Source organism: Lates calcarifer, linkage group LG9 (genome assembly GCF_001640805.2).
Source record: "Lates calcarifer isolate ASB-BC8 linkage group LG9, TLL_Latcal_v3, whole genome shotgun sequence".
Classification (NCBI taxonomy): domain Eukaryota; kingdom Metazoa; phylum Chordata; class Actinopteri; family Centropomidae; genus Lates; species Lates calcarifer.
This window is the reverse complement of record NC_066841.1, coordinates 3,099,574-3,120,384: the sequence shown is the minus strand read 5'-3', so window position 1 is coordinate 3,120,384 and position 20,811 is coordinate 3,099,574. Positions and strand designations below refer to the sequence as shown.

Below are 20,811 nucleotides of genomic sequence, written 5' to 3'. Positions count from 1 at the left end.
TAATAAAGTGAATGGGAAACTAATCTAAAAGACATTATGGACAATATGGAATATTATAATGCATTAATCTAAGTTTGAAAAAGATGTGGAGGTGAATCTCAAATAAGCCAGACAACTGGAAATTAATTAGATATTTAAAGTTTGAAATAAAAATCAAATCATATTGTACTGGACAATTTGATGCAGAACACAAAAAAGTTTGGAATGATAAAATAAAAACACTTGTGGTGAATAAAAATTATGAGGTAATAAGTCAAAACCATGAAATAGCTTGTTGAAATGTTTGTCAGCAAAATCATGTAATAATATTAATAATTAATTATATATAATATATATGATAATAAAAATATATAAATAATAATTTGAGTATAATTATACTGCTAATGAAAGTGACTTAGTATCTCAAAATATTGAATTACAAACCATCATCTTCATCACCACGTCTCCTCCTTTGCAACGTTCTTGCGCAGAACCCTGAGCTGCGCAGGAGCGATGCTCACGAACACACGCACGTGACGTGGAATGTTTACCGTGTCCGGAAGTGCTGTGGCTCTTTTGGCCAGCTTTGTGTTTCACTCTTTCATTGCGGACTTTAACGTTTACCGTGGCCAACTCAAGCTAAAAATTGTGATTTATTTCGGTTTAACTAAGCGACCGCATGTGGTTGTTTAACGTACACCGCACAGAGAGGACGTGTCGCAGCTAGAAACTGTGGATAAAAAGCTAAGTGGCATGCTAGATGGCTAGCTAGCTAGCTAGCTGAGACTCTAAGAGGCTGCCAGCTGACTGTTGGTTTATGTTTGTTTACAGTTCATTTTACAGATTCGGTTCAAGTCAAAACGGGCCAAAAGAAGCCTGTTCACATTCTCCAGGTGTAAATGGGCCGCGGTTTAACTTCACTGTTCAGGTAGCAGTGATGCTGAGGTAACGGGGACATAAATACTGTAACTGGTCGAGTTTGTGGAGCTTGAAAATGGATGAGAAATACAGCAGCAACGTGCTCTCAGGGGGGAAACTGGGCATGGTCGAGGTGCCCAATTCTAGGTATGTCTCTGTTTTACATCTTAAGATAATCTCATCCAGTTAGTGGTGGTTGTTTACTGTATTTGTTGGCATTAAATCAATCAGGTCACATGATTGTAGCTGTACTCCATATGTTACAGTTGGTCTCCAACACCAGCTGAAACGCAATCATTGACTTTTTATGAATTGTTTAGTCTATTAAATGTCTAAAGTTACTCAGCGCTCGTCTCTAAAACTTTTAACAGGATGGGTGTCAGCTCCAGCGCTAATATGTCCTGTTTTATGTCCCTGTCTTCCTCAGGTTAACCAGGTACATAGTTTTACTGGTTGTCTCGAAGGTCCTCAAGGCTCTTGGGATCTTTGAATCGTACGACATCCTAAAAGTTGTTCATATTGTCCAGTTTATCTTCATATTAAAATTAGGGTAAGTGTTCCTGAGCTGACTCACTTGCTGAGGTTTCATTTCATGCACTGTATTTAAATTGTGCTTGGTGTTACGTGTTATTATTTTGTATTTTTGAATTTATGGATGATGGCAGCGAGCTGACGGAGATCTTTCTGTTTTCTCAGGAGCGCCGTTATTCTGCTTTTCTTTCAAAAACCTTTCTCCTCTGGCAAAGTCATCTCAAAAAGACAGGTTTGTTTGGTTTCTACCTCTTCAATTTGAAAAAAAAAAAAATCCTAATTTTTCTCTTTGATTGATAACTTTATTTGCCACTCAGTGTAACAGGACTAATAAATGTGTCTTAAATCTTTTACCCACCAGTAAATGCTGTCCTGTTGATTGTGGTGTTTTAAGAAATGTTAATGTTGAGCTTTATAAAAGTAAAATATCACTCTGTCATAAAATACACCGTGTTAATTCTTCTGTAAATCTGTTTTCTTTTTGTAGTGGATAAAGTTAGTAAAGCATGCGGTTTTCAGCTGCGTCATATCGCTCCTGGGATTCTTTGGTCTAACTCTCTGTGGACCTTTAAGGTGAAATGTTTTGATTTAATCATACATTTGTAGTAAACCGTAGTGTTTAAAGACATTACTGTGGATCTGAGTATGGAATTAATTTTTTAGGATTTATAATTTAAATCCTGGTTCTGGTCTTTCTCAGGACGTTGCTGCTTTTCGAGCACAGTGACGTGGTTGTCATTGCTCTCCTTGGTGTCCTGTTCACAAGCTCAGGAGGGGGGCCATCCAAGGTGGGGGGACACAAATTCACACAACTAGTTTGTAATCAGAAACTTTCATTTCTAAAAACATGTTTCACCTTCTCTGCTGTGACTGTGTGCAGACCAGAGGCTGCTGCTTTCTTCATCATCGCTGTGATCTGCCTCCTCCTCTTTGACAACGATGATCTCATGGCAAAGATGGCCGAGCACCGTATCCTTTGCACATCTGTATTGACCTGATCTGTTTGTGTTGTTCATCATCACATGTTGCTGTTTGTGTTGTGTTTGCCTTGACTCTTCCTCTTAAAGCTGAGGGACATCACGACAGCGCGCTCACTCATTTCCTCTACACCTGCAATTTCATTTTTGGGGGTTGCGGATCACAAAGTAAGCAAAGCTCACATGAGCCACATGAAGTTTAATGTTGACTGCTGCCTAAAGAGAAACACAGTGAAGTATTAGCTGTGATTTCCAAATCAATTTCCACCCTCTGTTTTCCCCGTCCAGGGTGGTGTTGTGTTGCTGGTCGCCTCCCTGTGTCTGAAGGTGGGCTTCCACACGGCCTCCAGGAAATTATCAGTGGAAATTGGTGGCGCCAAACGTCTCTACGCCCTGGACAACCTGGTGTCTGCCATGGTGCTGCTGCCCTGGGTCATAGTGCTCTCAGCAACCACAGAGGTAAGTGCACAGACCATGTTACAGGTGTTTACATACATATACTCTCAGTCATGTTACAGATTTTTAGCCATGCTAGCAGCTCTAAGATTGACAGTGATGAGACTGAAATAAGTCAACGTGTGCGGGTCGGACTGCCATGAAATGTTCTAGATTTATTTGTAGCTAATCAACCTTAAAATAACCAAAATGTCAGATTTAAAATGACTCCTCTCTCTGTTATTCTCACTCGTAAATATAAATAATAAATTAGTTTGCGCTGAAGTTGTTTTTCTTACCAGGCATTTCAAAACAACTCATTTTATATTCTGCAAAACCCTGATATTTTTTCATAACATTAGAATCTCATACGAATTCATGCCTACTCCACACTGACTGACTGACTGCATTTTCACTCTGTCTCAACACCAGAGTAAAGTAGAATCGTGGTCGTCCCTCATCCTGCCGTTCGGGATGATCATCTTCTCTGTGATGATCCTGGAGTTCTACGTCGAGGCCATCTGCAACGCAAAGATGGAGACGCCGAGGTGCGCCCGCTACGGCACCATCGCCCTCTTCCTCAGCGCCCTGCTGCTGGCCAACTTCTGGACTCACCCGCTGACCGACCAGCTGCGCTCCATGAGCAAACCTCCCCAGCAGGTCAGCACGGAGCATGTGCTCTCCGGAGGAGTGCTGGTCAGCGCCATCTTCTTCATCATGTGTAAGTGAAATACTAAATCCAGAGCAGAGTATTTTAAGGAGTGCAGGTGCAGTCCTCCTCACTTTTTTCATCTCTCGCTGCAGCGTCCAGTATTCTCTCGTCTCCATCAAAGAAAGGTCAGAAGGGCACCTTGGTGGGTTACTCGCCTGAGGGGACTCCTCTCTACAACTTCATGGGCGACGCCCTGCAGCACACATCGCAGTCCCTCCCACGGTTCATCAAAGATTCACTCAAACAAATCCTGGAGGAATATGACTCCAGACAAATCTTCTACTTCCTGTGTCTCAACCTGGTATGTACAATAAAAAAGACCAGAAAAATAAAAGTAGCGTAGAGGAGGCTTCGTGTTTAGTCTCAGAGAATAATATGACAGTGTTTCTCATACTTTGAAATGGCGTGCAGTGTTGGATTTGACTTCTCTGACTCTGCATGTTTCAGGCTTTTACCTTCGTGGAGCTGTTTTATGGGGTTTGGACCAACAGCCTGGGGCTGATCTCTGACGGCTTCCACATGCTGTTTGACTGCTCTGCTTTAGTCCTGGGCCTGTTCGCTGCCCTCATGACCCGCTGGAAAGCCACCAGGATCTTCTCCTACGGGTAAAGTCCATGAGGAGCATGTGAAAAGGCTTTGATAGGAGATGCTGGATGTTTGAAAGTGAACTCTTCTTTTTTTCTTTTTGCAGGTACGGTCGTGTTGAAATACTTTCTGGATTCATCAACGGCCTGTTCCTGATGGTCATCGCTTTCTTTGTCTTTGTGGAGTCAGTCACCCGTTTGTTGGATCCTCCTAATATAAACACAGACATGCTGACTGTGAGTAAACTGCCTCTCCTGATTCATGTAGAGGCTTGTGACTGAGATACAGTCGCTTCATCTGTCCTGATCACATATTTGCCTTGCTTATCATGTGTAGTACTGCTGTTCTACTTTATGTGGCTCTGAAGAGAAAATCTTGCAGACCACAAATGTTCAGCAGAAATCCTGTGGCACAATCTGTGAGTGTTATGCAATGCTACTGAGTTGCATGAAGGAAATTGTGGGATCAAACTGAGGAACTCTCTTCACATGTGTCTTGTTTTTTTCTCCTGCAGCCGGTGTCTGTCGGAGGCTTACTGGTCAACCTAGTGGGTATCTGCGCTTTCAGTCACGCTCACTCCCACGGTGGCAAAAGCTGCTCGTCGCACGACCACGGCCACTCGCACCACGGCCACTCCCACAGCGAGCATGGCCACGGAGGTCACGGCCACTCTCACGGAGGACATGGACACGGCGGGCACGGGCACGGCGGACACGGGCACTCCCACGGCTCGGCCGGCGGAGGCATGAACGCTAACATGAGAGGTGTGTGTTCGGAGTAATACACAGAAATAAACCCCAGTGGAAATGAAGTTCCAGCCACGTACAGTCCTCATGTTTTTTTCTTTTCTTCCAGGTGTTTTCCTTCACGTCCTGGCCGATACTTTAGGCAGCGTCGGTGTGATCATCTCCACCATCCTCATCCGGCAGTTCGGCTGGTTGATCGCTGACCCCATCTGCTCGCTCTTCATCGCCACGCTCATTTTTCTCTCTGTCATCCCTCTGCTGAAGGACGCCTGCGAAGTCCTTCTTCTACGAACTCCACCAGAGCATGAGAAGGACCTGAACAGTGCGCTGGAGAAGGTGAGCAGTCGCACATAAGGAGTTACTGTTTTTCTTTTCATCATTTGAAAATGCTATTTGTACGTTTTTGTTTCTGTTTACTTACCCATCTGGAAGAAATGTTGCAAGTACAGCATCAAACATCATTGCTGTACCCGTTTTTTCTTCTACTGAAGTTAGCATGCTAACATCAGTTGAAGAAAAAGATCTTTTTCATTATCTTCAGCCTAAAAAATGGGCTGATATTTAAAGCTTAGTTTTCCTGATGGTAATTTTTCCGAGTGTCGTTCCAGATCGAGAAGATTGAAGGAGTTTTGTCGTACAGAGACCCTCATTTCTGGAGGCATTCAGCCAACATGATCGCAGGGACCATCCACCTCCAGATCATGTCAGACGTGGTGGAGCAGAGGATCATACAGCAGGTCGGTACCGTGTCTGCTCCGTCATTTGGTGACACCCTGACTTGTTCCTAACCAAAGTTTTGACTGTTCCCAACGTGGCTTCGTAGGTGACGGCCATCTTGAAAGATGCCGGGGTGAATAATCTGTCGGTCCAGGTGGAGAAGGAGGCGTACTTCCAGCACATGTCCGGACTCAGCACCGGATTTCACGAAGTTCTGGCGATGACGCAGCAGATGGAGTCCATGAAATACCTGAAAGACGGGACGTGTATCATGTAACGTCCACCTGTGGCGACCAAATAAAACTTTAGCGATTCTTTTTTCCATTGAAATGTACAGTGTATGTATGTGGTTTAAATAAATCTGAATATATTGGTTTTATCACTGTGTCACTGTTTGTTTTTGTGCAGAACGAAATGTTTCCTTCCTTACAAATCTTTCAGAGGTGGACAATCTGCAGCTACACAGCGAGCTGCGATGATCTGCAGCTTTCATCTTCTGTGGGATCGGACCACACGGGCCAACCATCGCTCTCCACGATCATCAGTGAGGGTTCTGGCCGATCGGTGAGTATTTGCTTTAGTAAGACTAAAGTGGGGTACGTAACAAAAGTTCTGAAGATTACCTTACCAGATTCTCCTGTTGTGTGAAGTGTGTGGTGTGTTGTGTTGGTGTTTTTGTTGCAGACCGTTATCTGCGATCGCGTGTGTGTGGTCTCTCACATTTTCTCGGGTAAGATTTTAAAAATCTTTCGGTGTGTACCTGGCTTTACACAGCCTCTCCTTTCTGAATTCAGACAAACAAAAAGACCTGTTGAATAACCGTCTCACTTTATTCGAGCAATGAGCATTAATCTAATGCATATAAATGTGACAAACACAATTTTAAACAGTGCTACAGTGCAGAGAGAAATGCTGACTATGACACAACTGATATGTGTTGCTCCATGAAAACAGAACTACGTGAAAAGTTTCCCCTTTACCAACACTCAGTCCCTGTGAGTTCAGATTGACGTGAAACGAGTCGTCTGTAATGTGCAAAAAAAACAACAGGGTTCATGCATCCTACACAGCTGTTCCTCCTCTTTCCCGTCTACTCGATCTCGTTGGAGGTTCCCACGGTGGCTCGGATCTCCATTTCTGCAACCAAAGTGAAGGCAACAGGAAGCTGCTACACATCTTGAAATAACTTCCTGTGCATTTTTGTAATCATTGGAGGATGTTAAAAAGGTGGTTTACCTGGACAAGGTCCACCTTCCAGGACAATATCATCAATGGCGATGTCGCTCCTCACTGATGAACCCCTGTTTGCTTCAAATACAATCTGGAACAAGACAAAGAGAAGTTTTTAGATGTCTCTCTGTGCATGAAAAAACAAGTTTCAACCACAAACTGATCAGGTTTTGTTCCTCTTTTATCTCAAACTTGTTTTTACGCTGTTGAGTGCACTGTGATTTTGTTAGCATAAAAAAGTGTCAACGCTAACGAGGACAACAGGTCTAAGTTTAGCAAAATGAAGTGTAAGGTGCAGCAAATCCGGGTCCAGGGTCTTAGGAGGTTAAGGTCCCAAAATCAGCAGGTTTTCTGTCGTTAATCTGGGTTGGAGCAAACACTATTTGAAGGGTAAGAAGGTGTTTTCCATTCTGCTAATTCTTCCTCCCTCCCATCCTCCTACAAATGATTCAGAATCCGATCAAGGTCTGCCATCACCGAGGACGTTCCAGTACCTTAAATACATCTCAGAGGAGACGAGGGCCCCTGGAGATTAGCAGGTATATCCTGTGCAGATGTTTTTTTTTGTTTTTTTTTTAACAAACTGCAACACAGCAGCTGATCGAGCAGCCAGATTTCTGTGGAAATTCAAACACTGACAAGGAGTAACTGCACCAACAGCAACTCTGTGATTCTTCATCCTGTTGACTCATAAGATAGAAATTCATAAAAGTGCATATGACCATTAATAAATCTTTTAAAATAGTTCTGCTGCTTTATCCAATCTTTCTTCACAGACGGCTTCTCTTTTTGGCGCCAAGTTTATCTCATCTCATCCAGGAAACATTTTGTCCAGAGCAGCAGTAAATTCGTTGTCGTTATTCGTCTTTTAAATGCAGACTGAGCCATAAAAATACTACCACTGCACCTGCAGTCTGTCAAAGACAATATAGATTTTATTTATTGTAATAATAGCAGCTTTTATTTATGCATTAAGTCCCCAGTATGCCAATCAGGCGATTTGAATCTTGAATTTAGTCTAAAGCTAAAAGTCACAAGATGCTCAGAGGAAACTCTATAACACATTTACAGCCTCAAGTATGAATTTCACGTGGCACTGGTCCAGACTATGTACTTTGGTTGTAGTGTTTGGCACTTGCAAGTTGTGATTATGGGCTGTGTTTCAGTTTTGTCACAAGCCAAAAAAGATTAGGAATTGCTCCACCAGTCAGCGTCACCCCATGTCCAACCCACAGACTTTAAATATAAGATTATATATAATAAAAAGAAGACTCGGGAGAGGTTCAGTCCCGCTCTTGCCTGATGCTGGCTGTCGCACTGATACTCCACTCTGGCCCTGAGCCAGGCGATGCTCTGCTCCCCGCTCCGTTGCCACAGCAACACGTCCGATCCGCCCTTGTCGAGGTAAACGCTGAGCTGGCCCGTGCCCGAGCCGTACATGTGGTAGAAGAAGCGCAGGCACTGAGGCCCCCGGGAGCCCCTCAGAGGGCGGGAGAGCAGCCGGGCGCTCTGACCGGGCAGCATGGGCGACGCCTCCATGTACAGGTAGTATCCTGTCAATCAAAAGACAACAGGTCTGTCTGATTACACCTGTTCTGATTACAAGTTTGCATTATTTCCTGGTGGGGGGAGTTCCTCACCGAGTCCTGTGGTGTGGTCCCCTCTGGGTCCTGTATATGAGGTCGGCGTGGGTCCTCTCCTCCTTTCCCAGTCTGCAGAATCCAGCTCTTTGTCCTGAGTGTAGCCACACAGGCCTGTTTCAAAGTCACAGTGTCCTGGCAGAGAAAACGACAACAAACCTGCAACAGGAAAACACAGGTCAGTGTCCAACACAACGCACCAATCAACCCCATTTTTAACTTAAAATATCTATGAGCATTTCTTAGAAGGCGACTTCCACTCGTACAGGGAAGCGCATGGAGGCCGGTGAGCAACCAAAGATGGCCAGAATCAGTGGGTGGAACAGGAACAACCACGGATCAGGAAATATTGTACCTTCTGTTCCACTACTTTTATTTGACAGCTTAAGATGAAGAGTTTACACACTGGTTGATATAACAAGCTTTTCAAATATGACACATTATCGAAGATTAAACCAGTGGTTTCCAACCTTTTTGCTTCGGACGTCTTACAGAAAGCAGTGTAAAGTCGGGTTCACAGTTGTTACCAGCTCCACCAAACCGTGACTCTTCTCTCTAAACGTCTCACATGTTTTCACTTCAATAAATCTTCAAACGATTCAGTATCACAGCAAAAATCAAAGATTAGAGAAAAAGTCCAGAAACTGAAAACAGATCTGTGAATTAAAACACATTTTGCTCCTTTTACTAAAGTCATGCATGATTTTTACATGTATCTCTGTATTGGTATTTTTATATAAGTAAAGTATCTGAAAACTTCTGCTATCAACTAATCTTCATGATTTCCAACCACTATGCAAGTTAGATTTGAAAACTGACTCAAAATTGATGACTGTGACTTTAATGGAGGACTGAACCCTGAGTGTTTTTTAGTTTTATAATAAAATATACTAAAAGCAGCTGCTGCCTTGGTTAGAAACATGTGGATACGTTACAGTACTTGAAGTATTTTTAGAAAAGCAGATAACTGAGCAGATGTTACCTGCCGACAGCTCGCAGTCTCCAAGACTCACGCTGATGTCGTCCAGAGCCACGGAGCCACAGTCCCAGAAGCTCCTGCAGGTGCTGATGAAAACCACCTGAACAGGAAGAGAAAAGAAGAGTCAGTTTCACCCGTTAATTATCTTCAGATCAGAGCCAGAGGCTGCAGACACTCTGTTGTGGTTGTTTCTTTGTGCTCAGATGTTTGTGTGACACTCTGAAGTCATGTGCTGAGTATTTAGAAAACACAAAAAGTCAGAGTCTGGAATTGGCTTCAGCATGAATTAATTCACATGCTGCGTCCTCCACCAGCAGATGTTCAGTAAATAAAAGAAAAAGGCTCAAACACCAGAGAGGAAAGTGAAGTTTTTAAATAAACTACTTGTAATTTGTTTTTTTTATTTGTTATTTCCTTCTGTTTTGATCATTTTATCAATCCATTCTTTTGTTTATTTGAGTTTTTCTTGCTTTTTTTACTCCTTTTTTTACTCCTTGAGTTTTCAGCTTTATTTCTGCCACCTTCCCCTGTTCTTCCTTTATTCTTTCGTTCGTTTGTTTGTTCCTTAATTACTCCCTTACATCCCTCCTTCTTCCTTCTTTCATTGATTCCTTGTATCTTGTCTTCTCTCTGTCTATGTCTCTCTTCTTTATGTGTTTTTGTTTGTCTTTTCCTGCCTATCTTCCTTCATTCTTTGATTTGATCTTCCCTCTTTCCCTTCCTTTCCTTTCCTGTCTTCCCTCACTCACTCTTCCTCTCCCCCCTCTCTGTTTGTTTATCCCCTGTATTTATTCGTTCACACGTCCTCTGATGCTCCTCCTCCTGTCCTCTGACCTTGGCAGGCTGCGACGTTTGGAAGGTGACCTCCGTCCCGATCCAGATTCCTCTGGACTTCTCTCCCTGAGTCCAGATCTTCTCCTGGCTGCCGCTCTGCTGCTGCTGCAGATATACGGCCAGAGCCTGGTCCGTCTGGTTGAAACCTGCAGTTGCCAGAGTTATTTCTGGTCGGTGAGTCAGTCACTTAAATCACAGCAAACACAAACACCCACCACACAGAGTCCAAGCAATTATCCCTCAATCTGGAGAGTTTTGAGGTGCTGCTCACCCCTCAGAGAGAAGTAAAAACTCAGGCAGTACTTCATGTTCCCGGGCAGAGTTGGACCGTTCAGGCGACTAACGTATCCGGAGTGCGGGCTCAGCCGGGAGTGAGCCAACAGGAAGGATCCTGGAAAGAAGAAGACAGTTTCAGAGATTTTCTGGAGAAATTCTCTCTTCCTCGGAATCTGCTTCCCGTGAATGTTCCCGCCACCTCTCCCACCTGGAACTGATCTCAATTTCAAGAGTTTCAAGTGTTTTCAGCTCCTGCTTTGCTTTGCCCTCATTTGCATCCAGTTGTATGCATTGATTTTTTTACAACGAAGCAGAAAAGTTCTTTTGGTTAACTTTGCAGATCCAGCAGACACATTATCATGTCATGGGTGTTGTTGTTGTGTCCACCTGATGAATGTAAAGTCCAATGTTCTTTCTCTTTTACCTCCGTTTTTGGGCTCAACCAAAAATATCAATTATAGCTGCTTTAAATCAGAGGTATCGATTAATGAATTTATTCTCACCGGCCCCTGTGGTGTGGTCTCCGTTCCTGAAGATGTTGGGCTTCACAGACACTCTCCTCCACGACGACAACCCCAACCTGGTCCTGGGTGTAGAGGCAGAAACCTGCCTCGAAATTACAGTTGGCGATGGAGGGGTCGAAGGTCGGCTCTGGGGGAACAACATGTACCGAATCAGCACTACAGAGAAAGTCATTTGGAGACAATGAAATGGGCATGTTATGCATTAAGACTGCGACTGCAGCTCACCAGTGTCTGTGCTGCAGAACTCTGGAGAAAAGGAAATGTCATCAAGTGCAACTCGTCCGCCTCTTGGACTGTTAAACGCCACTTCAAAGACCACCTAAAGGGGCAGACAGACACATGGAGACAGACGCTCGTAAACAAAACAGCACACAATCACAGATTCACTGGAAGTATGGACAGATTTGTGGTACAAAGAAGTTATGTTTTCACTCATGTCTGTTAGATGGTTTGTTTGTTTGTTTGCCAGCAGGATTACACAAAAAGTACTGAAGCAATTTGCTCCAAACCCGGTGGAGGAATGGGGCATGACCCAGAGAGGAAGCCATTAAAGTTTGGTGCAGATCTGGTTAAAGGGGCAGTTATGACAAGTAAATTATTCATGTTATCAGACAACGTCTTTTTTTCTTGCTGGACAGACACGTAGGATTTGTTGGCCTTGGCTGAGGTATGAACTTTGCTGAGTGTCATTCTAGTTTTATCTTTTCTATAACTAAGTGGATGAAAAGGCACAAAAAATGTATCCAAACTACATTTTTCAAACAGAAGGAAGAGTAAAGAGTATCTATCAGTGAAACTAAAACAAAAATGAATCTAGAATGGTCTCACAGTCTGTGACTGTTTGAAGCTTTGTCTCCTTTTCCCACCAAATTTATATAAAGTAGAAAGAGAGTTATTTAAATCACTGTGTACTACAGAAACACCCTGGACAGAGTCAAAACTCACAGCTGCAGCTTCTCACAGTTCTGATGATATTACACAAGAAACAGATCATGATTATAGCAGGTTGAGAAACACAGGATTGCAACATCATTTTTATCTTATCTGTTGTTTTACAACCAATTATTTCCTGTGCAGATTCTGCAGAATGGCAGCCACAAATGTTTCCGGAGAATGGTACAGTAAATTTTCCTACATTTCCCATAATTCTCTTGGGTCAATTACTTTAAAAATGTCATCATTAGGTGATTTAACAGCTTAAATGTAGAGTAACTGTAACACAAGTAGAAGAATACTTGTTATACTGTGCTGTACTGTAACGTGTTCCTGCTGACCTGTACAGAGTACGGTGCCCTCAGGTCCACCTGCACAGGTATCCACTCTCCGAGCATCTCGCTCCAGCTGCTCTGGTTCTCAGACCCGGCCCTCCACAGCTCCTGGTACTGGCCCAGTCGGTCCCGGGTGAAAACAGAGAACAGGTTCCCTCTCTCCTCGCTTCGCTGGTACTGGAAACTCAGGCAGCCGGACATCGGCACCGTCGTCATGGGAGACACCAATTTGGCCACTTCTTTGAAGGTCTTGGCGTAGATGGAGTCCACGTACATGAAGTGACCTGACGTACCAGGTAAGCTCAGTTTTAATGATCAACACATGTCTAGAGATCTAAATCAATACTGGAAGTCTGGGTTAACCATTTCAGCAGCAGGTCCTCATTACATGTTTAAATATCATCATGAAATGAACATGATTCTTCTTCTTCTGACTTCTTCTTCGACTGGGAAATTATGATCAAAGATTATGCTGATGATACTCTATACTTTCTTTCTGTCACCAAAATCTCAGGAAAAAGACCAAACCTGATTCTACTAACAAGTATCTCCTGTGTATCTGTACTTGCTCCTATTCCTGTGGACCATATTAATCCACAGCTGGAAATAGTCCTGACAAATGCATGATTTACTACTTTTTTTTGCTAAAAATTAGTAAATTACCGAGTCCTTTTTTGAACTCACACTAAAGCTTTACATCTTTAATGAGAAGAAATAGACTTGATGTGTCTCTCAGGAGCACATCAGACACAGTTCTTCCAAAATAAAAACCAGCATGGCTCTGAAATCTCACCCACCTGTCCAGTTGTTGTATGTGTGGTCATTCGGCATGTTATTGTGGAGGACCTGGACCCCACCTCCTCCCACATACCAGTTTACATTGGCGTTCCACTGGTTACTGTATCCACACAGATGGGACTCCTCAAAATCACACTCTAGACGCAGAAGAAATAGAATCACAAGCTGCCATTAAAGGGTGTGGGTTCAACTTCATAATGTACCAAATATGTTCATGTGTGTGAGCTTAAGCAGCAGATGATCTTTATCCAGCCATGCATATGTGGATTGTTTATTTTTTTGCTTTAAGAAAGATGTGTGCGTGTGAAGTTACCGACCCAGGCAGTATCCAGGGCTGATGTGGATCTCAAAGATGGCCACACTGCTCCCAGGGCTCCGTCCAGGTTTACCTTCAATGACAACCTAATCAACAACACATGTTCAATAAAACCGGTGATAGGAAGTGACATGTGAATTACATCATAGACGGCGAGCTGATGTATTGAAGGTCAGAGAGAGTGCATGCGTGAAACGCAGAGAAAAGTAATTTGATTTCAAAGCTCGTGTGTGCAGCAGGTTTTCTGTAGCATGACTTAACGAGTGAGAAATGACGGAGAAGAAACACACGAGGTCAGGGTTTGTACATGTGAGTGCATGTGTGGGATCAAGCACAATCATTATTATATGTTAAAAAAAAGGTGGACAAGGGATGAACAATAAACCTCTTGCTGTGCAGGAAATGCGTGGCAAAACCAAAACAATAAGCTAAAAGAGGCTAAAAAGCAACGTAGCAAGTTTTTTCTTTTTAAAAAACTTTTTGTCAGGGACTATGTTCAAGACATGCATCTTGAGTGTCAAGAAAAGACGCTTTGTGACAAATTTAACTGCTTTTCATGTAGTTAAGAGTTGGACATTTTGGAAAATTCACTTTTTACACAAGATATTTGTGCGCTAGAATCAGGAAGTGGTTAGCATAGTTGAGCTTAAAGGCTGGAAACAAGGGGAAACAGCTAAAAATCTATAAAACTCACAAATTAATTAACATATCCAACCTGGCTTGTTCAATCCTTACACCTTTAATCATTTTAATGCATCATTTTAAGGAGCGTAACAAGGTTTAACTATTGGAGGTAGGCTAGCTGTTTCCCCTTGCTTCTTTATGCTAAGCTAAGCTAAGCTAACTGCACTCATACACAGGCCTAACGCACAGATGTAAGATCTTTTCCTCTAACTCTTAAAAAGCAAGCCAATAAGTTACCAAAATGTTGAAATATTCTTTCAATGGGGAAAAAAAGATAAATGCAGTTTTAACCAAAACCACCCAACCAGAAAGTATAACCAGTCATTTAGTTGACGACCATTTCAAATTTGAAAAGTAGAGCAATAACTTTTGGAGGGGAAATTAGGGCTGTTAGAATAAGTTGGTGGTTTGTGTTGAAGGAGAGTAAATGTTGGAACATTTTAGCGGTCCGTGTGAAGTTTAAAGCTCTGACATATTAGTTTTTTCCACCTAAGTCTGGACTGAAATATGTTTATGTGCTGAGAGGCCCTCACATAGCACAGGCCTGGCTTTACCATCATGTAGGTCAGGACCCTGTCAGAGCCGGCTCTGCCTCTGCATGTAAAATAAACATGTGCTGTGGTGTTCCCACACTGGTGTTTAGATAATGTGTGGGTGTGTGTGTCCCTAAACACACTTCTTAATGGCCTCCATTTGGGCCTGCATGTGTCAACCTATATCTGTCTTCCTTTTCAACAACAGCATGATGTCTTGCTTTCTGCACCTCTGCTGTTTGTTTTACCTAAGAGGGATGGAGGGTCAGCAGCAATAAGTATGAAATGCACCTGTAATCTCTGATTATATCCTGTAAATGTTAAATAATTAGTAAATGTTTACTAGTTTCCCCTCTTATTAAACAGTCTGAGATCTGAATATTTTTGAAACAGTATGACTTTATCTCTTGAAATATGCTTTTAGTCTTATACACTATTGCCTCTATGTCCAAATATTTCAACTTTTGTTCTGGCCTTTGTGATCCATCATGTACAAAACTAGACTACTTGCTGTTTTTCTTGTGCATTTTTCTTGCATGATTCCTGACCATTTTAGTGAGTTTTCATTCAGCTGGATTTATACGAAACTTGCTGTTTATATTCAGTGTCCCCAAATGAGGAATATTCTGTAATTTCACACTGTAAGAATCAAAATCTAACCATCAAATTTAATGTGTAGGATGAAACACTATGCTTTTAACACCACTGGAGAGGCTGTAAGAATAGTTAAACTGGAATAAAATAAACATAAACAACCTCCAGGATCATTAGAGGAACTCAAGACTTTCACCTTGTTTCTCCTTCTCTAACAAAAAGACAGTATTAAGTATTTTATACCCTGTAAGACTCAGTGTTGTTCTGCAGGTCCATGCTCGAGATGACCCAGCTGTCAGAAGGCGCCTGGTTGCTCCACAGTGGCTTGTCAAAGCTCTTCCCCTCCGAGCGCTGCAGGACCTCCAGGCTTCCTGAACCTGTGATCTGGTAGACGAGCCTCAGACAGCTCCACTCGCTCTGCTCTAGAGCCGGACTCAGCAGGACCCCCATGATCTCCCTCTGTGGTCTGTCATCGGCACCTGTCTCATCGTCCTGGTTGTCGTCCATGACGCCATCCACTGCGACGAAATGGCCTGAAACAAAAAGGTGTTTTTTTAATTGTGAACATTACATTTTGCTCTACAGGAACAAAGTGCAGTCCCTTTTCCTAGAAAGACAAACACTGAGACACCAAAGGATTTTGGATGTTGAATATCATTTTTTCCAACTTTCAGACACTGGTTTCCATTTCTTTTCACTAACATTTAGTGCTATGAAAATTGACATTGATATAAACGTGACATATGCATCAATAGACTTTCATCTCTTTTTTCTTTTTTAAAAAAAAAAGCTTTACTGAAACCTTAAAAATATTGTGTCTTCCTACCTTTAAAACAATCTGACAGTCCAGAAATGAAATAAATCTGCCTATTATAGCAAATAACAGTCTATTTTTTCAATTTAATTCACTAGTGAGGTTCATTGCTGCATCTATTCTGCATCACAATACACTGGAGACTTTTTAAAAATCATTGGATAAATGCCAGTTAGCAGCAGCGCTTTAATTTATGAGCTAGGAGAAGGGGAAATTTAAATTTTATGCAAATCAGGGTGAAATTCGACCTTGGCCCCAGAGGCGCGTTTTGTTGCCGGACGTCTCTACAGTTAAACCAGCAGCTCTGTGAGGCTGCAGGCACAGAGATGAATCCTAACATGCTACTGTTTAGCGGGTTATCCTCTCCATTTTTCTCCAAACCAGCTTAGCGTGTTAGCATGCTAACATTTTGCTAACAACTTGAAAATTTGACGGAGCAAGAAGAAAAGTCCAGATTAGGCAATTTATCCAAAGGTTGTTGATCAACAAACTGACCCTGAGCTCCAGCACAAACACGGCTAACTCGACTGTTAATCATTATCTCTTTACAAACTCAGATTCTGTAGAAACAAGCTTCACATCAGAGCCACAATCTGCACTTTAAAAACCATTTAATCGACTGAATTTAAACTTCTTAGATCATAATCTCGGCACACACTCAAACTGATGTGCTGTCTTGAATAAATCAGTGTCTTTGGATTCAGAAAAGATAAACAGTGTCTCCTTAAAGCAGAACATTAGGGAAATGAAACATTAAAAACCAGATCTTGTTTCTCTTGTCCCAAGTCAAAATACTCTGACTTGAGGTAACATGAAATCCACTTCAGCTCTCTTAGCTTCTTCTCTGCTCCAGGGGGCTCTGAGCTCTCCTCACTGGTCTGTCATTTATTATTTGTCCTTGTGGAATGCCCCTGTTACCCCAGGGCTCCTATATCCTGACAAACACATGTGCATTCAAACACACTGACACTCACACACCGACAGACAGGGGCTGAGCTCATTTCACCTTCAGCTTGGTCGATTCAAGATGTGTTTTCTCCTTTTTTTTGCCAGTTAACTACAATTGGTTGCAAATGTTTGTATTTACTCACTGAATTGAAGTTCAGACCCACTCCATCATGAAGTTGACTCACTCAAACTAACGTGCTTCCTTTATTTAATCAGCAAAATTGCCTTATTTGGATTCAAACAATAAGAAAAAAAGTACAAATATATACGACGTGACTTCACTTCTGTTAGAGCTGAGTGCAGAAAAAAGTAAAGGAGGATAATAAATGAGCAAGGACTGAGCTCACCATTAATGCAACAACCACCCTGACCTTTTTAAAAAGCCGGGGGCTATAGCAACAAGGATGGAAACAGGAAAAGAGAAAGTGGTTGACGTATCCCAGAGGCAAGACGGACAGAGAGACAGGCAGAGCAATTTTCAGACAAGTACGAGCAAGGAACGGCAGGGGAAAAAAAAAGATCTTAATAAGAAGTTTTTTCCAACAGAATCTGGCTGCAGATACAGAAGTTACTGGAGCAGCAGCTCAGAGGAAGTCTGCCTCACCAATCAAAAGGGTCTAATTTAGACACGGTTAGACTTAAGAGCCATACTGCAGGGTGTCTTCAAGTGAGTCCTGATTGTACTACACTCTCTGAACCAAGTGATTGCTCCACACTCATCACGTTTATTTAACGCTGACTCTAAAATATCAGCCATTTGCTCGTTCCAGCTTTTCAAGTAGGAAAACTTGACAATTTTCTCTTTAATACCATTGTTTTTTGTTCCACTCTACATTTAGCTGATGACTGACGGAGCTAACTTGCAGTTTTCAATCACCCTGAAACAGAAAAACCATAAAAGTTATTAACTTCAAACTTTCTGCACAATCACTCAAAGAGTTGAACTGCATGTGTGTATAATGAGAGCTGTCTAACATATCTCCTTTTAAGTCTTGGAGCAATCTAACCAGCATCTCCCTGCCTCTAGTCTTTATGCTAAGCTAGGTCAATCGCTCCCTGACTCCATCTCCACAGGTTGGTTTTAGTTCAGAGAAATGGAAGTTTATCTTGGCTCTTGGAAATGTTCCGGTGGTCCAAATGTATTCTGGCTCTCGCTCGAATATGGCTTCCTGGCTTAGCTAGGATTTGGGAGGGTGGATGTGGGTCCAAGACTGGAGTCCAGTTAGCAGCAGTTTGGACCAGTGCTTGAGCCAGTTTACCATGAGTCTGACGTAACAGATTTAGGTGTATTAGCTGAGAGATGGTTACATTACATTTAGGGATATTTTGTTTGATTAAGTTTGGGTTAAAGACCCGAGAGAGTTCTGTAACATCAACATAACCTCCACCTCTTTAAACGGGCCCCATTTCATGTCACAGTTATTGTGATAAGATCCTGCTGCTAGTGCAACGAGAGGCCTGACCCTTCTGAGTGTTTCCTGCAGGGACTCCTCAAAAGAGTCGACATGTGTATTAGATCTTAAAAAAACAGACACAGCTAATGAGAATGTTCAATCACATGAATTAAATCACGTCCAAATGATTGTATCTGCATTCATCTGTCTGCTTTGATCACTTCACAGACGGACATGACTTAGATATGGGTGTGTACGCTCATCCGTATCAGCTGCAGTACCAACCCGATGAGAATGCCTAAATGTGTTATTTCACTGACTCCAGATGTTCAGACCGAGATGCTGGAATCAATGCAGACCAGATGGGCTTTTCTCTTTTCACTGAAGTGGTACAGCTGAAACCAAAGCACCACAAGCGACTCCAACATCACAGCTAAACTTGTGACCTGCAACTAAAAGAGCCGTGATACAGTCTACACGTAATACAAGATGCAGCGTGACATGTATTGAAGTCTTTCAGTACCATCCTCGTGCAGGGTCCAGCTCACAAAGTCTGCATCTGATGTGTATTCGCAGGTGTTGGATTCGAAGTTGCAGGAGCCTGGCAGCAGCTGGCTGTGGGCTTGGATGGTGGCTTTGGGCACAGACAGAGAAAATGAGAGAAGAGAGACATGAGAGAGAGAGAGAGAGAGAATGGTAAGTATGAATCATAGCAACTGGCATTAACAGAAACATGCCCTCATGCAGTAGCAGTGGCACAACCATTAAAACAGACTCACCAGCAAAAGTCAGGAGGTAGAATGGAAGCATCGCTGGTTTCTGAGGGAATAACTCGACTCCTGGAGGGAAGAAGAAAAGCAAAAGTAGGTCTCGCATCCACTGTCGGAAAAATACAAAAAAAGTTGTCGATGAAAGTTTGTTGTTGAAGTGTGCGTGTGCGTGTGTGTGTGTGTGTGTGTTGCCTGAGTGTCTCTCCAGCTCACACACTGGCAGCACACTGCAGACTCTCCACTGGGAAGGAGTGTGTGTGTGTCTGGACAACAGAGGAGGGAAGAGGAGGAGGAGGAGAGAAGGAGGAGGAGGAGAAAGAAGGTGAGTGATGAGCCAGTGGTAGGGAGGGGTGGAGGAGAGAGAAAGAAGGTGGAGAGAGTGGTTAAGGAAGAAAGATAAAGAGTAATGAGGTATTTTTATGAGAGAAACGACAGCATAATCGTTTAGTCAAACACTTAAAGGAGTTTTTTTTGGTAACATAACCAGCCTCGCTGCAGAGTTAGAGGTTCAGTGCCTTGCTTAAGGGCCCCTGAGTGGTGGCAGTGACAGAAGTCCAATGCTATTCATTCACCTCCCTGCCCCAGTTTATCCTGAATTTCCACCCTCTAGCTGAAACTAGACTTAAGACATTCTTTTTGTTGTTGTGCTGAAATGTAACTTCCCTAAATCGACCCCCCTTCACACGGGGGCAAAGAAATCCAGCTCTGGATTTATCTGCAGGTACTGACCCAGGTGGTGATTTACCAGTGAGCCAAACAGTAATTCCCATCATTGCAACAGTGGAAACAGCTGTTTGGTTCTTCCTGTCTCCCACCAACAGTAAACAATGGTTTCTTTAATTAAATGAAACAATCACATATGCATGTCAAATGCTCGGATGCTTTTAGCCAAATAGCGAATAATATATTATCAGCTATCTTGTGTATTGTATGGTAGAACTGCATGAAAACAGGCCTTTAAGAGCTGCCTGGAAAGAAGTGTAACAGAGCTTCAGTGTTTAAGCACAGACCTGAATACACAAATGATCTAAACTCAAGCTGTTTTACAAACCAGCAGAGAATCAAAACATTTTGTACTCATCAAAAATATTTGTCCTGGTGTCACTCTTCAACGACTTGCAGGCATTTTGTAGTTCTGATTGCAAACATTAAGTATGAATCCTGCCTTAATCCGACATGTGCACCTGACAGAAGTCGTTCTCACACAGAGTCCACCAGTTTTATTTATTACAACAGACAAAAAACGACGACTCTGGACACCTTCACTTGAGCAACACTGCAGAAGGGAACGGCACTGGGGATCTCACTCAGGAGGAAAATTACTCAGTCAGTAATTATTTTCAAATGTTAATGCAAACAATTCAAGTGTTTGGTCAAGGACAGAGAACAGAGAGGGAGACTGAGAGAAGATTTTCGTCCGTGTTCAGGGGATTATGTTCAGGGATTTCTGCATTCATTCTGCTCCAAAGACAAGTTTAGTTTACAACTGGTTCAAATTTCCACCCTCACAAAAACCACCAGTGATCGGTTTCATTTCCTGGCCACTTGCATCTGTGCAAACAACAACACAGAGCTTTAATAAATAAGTGAAAAGTGTCCAAGCATGTCA

General features: G+C 42.6%; 2 protein-coding genes across 2 annotated transcripts; one reads left to right on the top strand and one right to left on the bottom strand.

Annotated features, from left to right (window-relative positions):
• The first annotated feature begins 525 nt into the window (after positions 1–525).
• slc30a5 (solute carrier family 30 member 5) lies at positions 526–5,979 on the top strand. The gene is given in 16 exon segments (XM_051072778.1): positions 526–1,044; positions 1,325–1,447; positions 1,594–1,660; positions 1,916–2,001; positions 2,129–2,397; positions 2,496–2,539; positions 2,541–2,573; positions 2,694–2,864; positions 3,273–3,561; positions 3,645–3,853; positions 4,000–4,157; positions 4,244–4,373; positions 4,652–4,901; positions 4,993–5,219; positions 5,492–5,620; positions 5,707–5,979. Coding segments are annotated over 16 exon segments (2,427 nt in total). The 5' UTR covers positions 526–973; the 3' UTR covers positions 5,878–5,979.
• Positions 5,980–6,411: 432 nt separating this feature from the next.
• On the bottom strand, positions 6,412–19,463 carry LOC108889022 (MAM domain-containing protein 2-like). Its single transcript, XM_018685295.2, is given in 17 exon segments — positions 6,412–6,737; positions 6,837–6,921; positions 8,130–8,383; positions 8,471–8,629; positions 9,453–9,549; positions 10,284–10,429; positions 10,555–10,674; positions 11,063–11,130; positions 11,132–11,210; positions 11,309–11,402; positions 12,358–12,635; positions 13,149–13,286; positions 13,467–13,551; positions 15,520–15,809; positions 18,956–19,066; positions 19,212–19,271; positions 19,395–19,463. Coding segments are annotated over 16 exon segments (2,082 nt in total). The 5' UTR covers positions 19,243–19,271; positions 19,395–19,463; the 3' UTR covers positions 6,412–6,690.
• Positions 19,464–20,811: the final 1,348 nt, after the last annotated feature.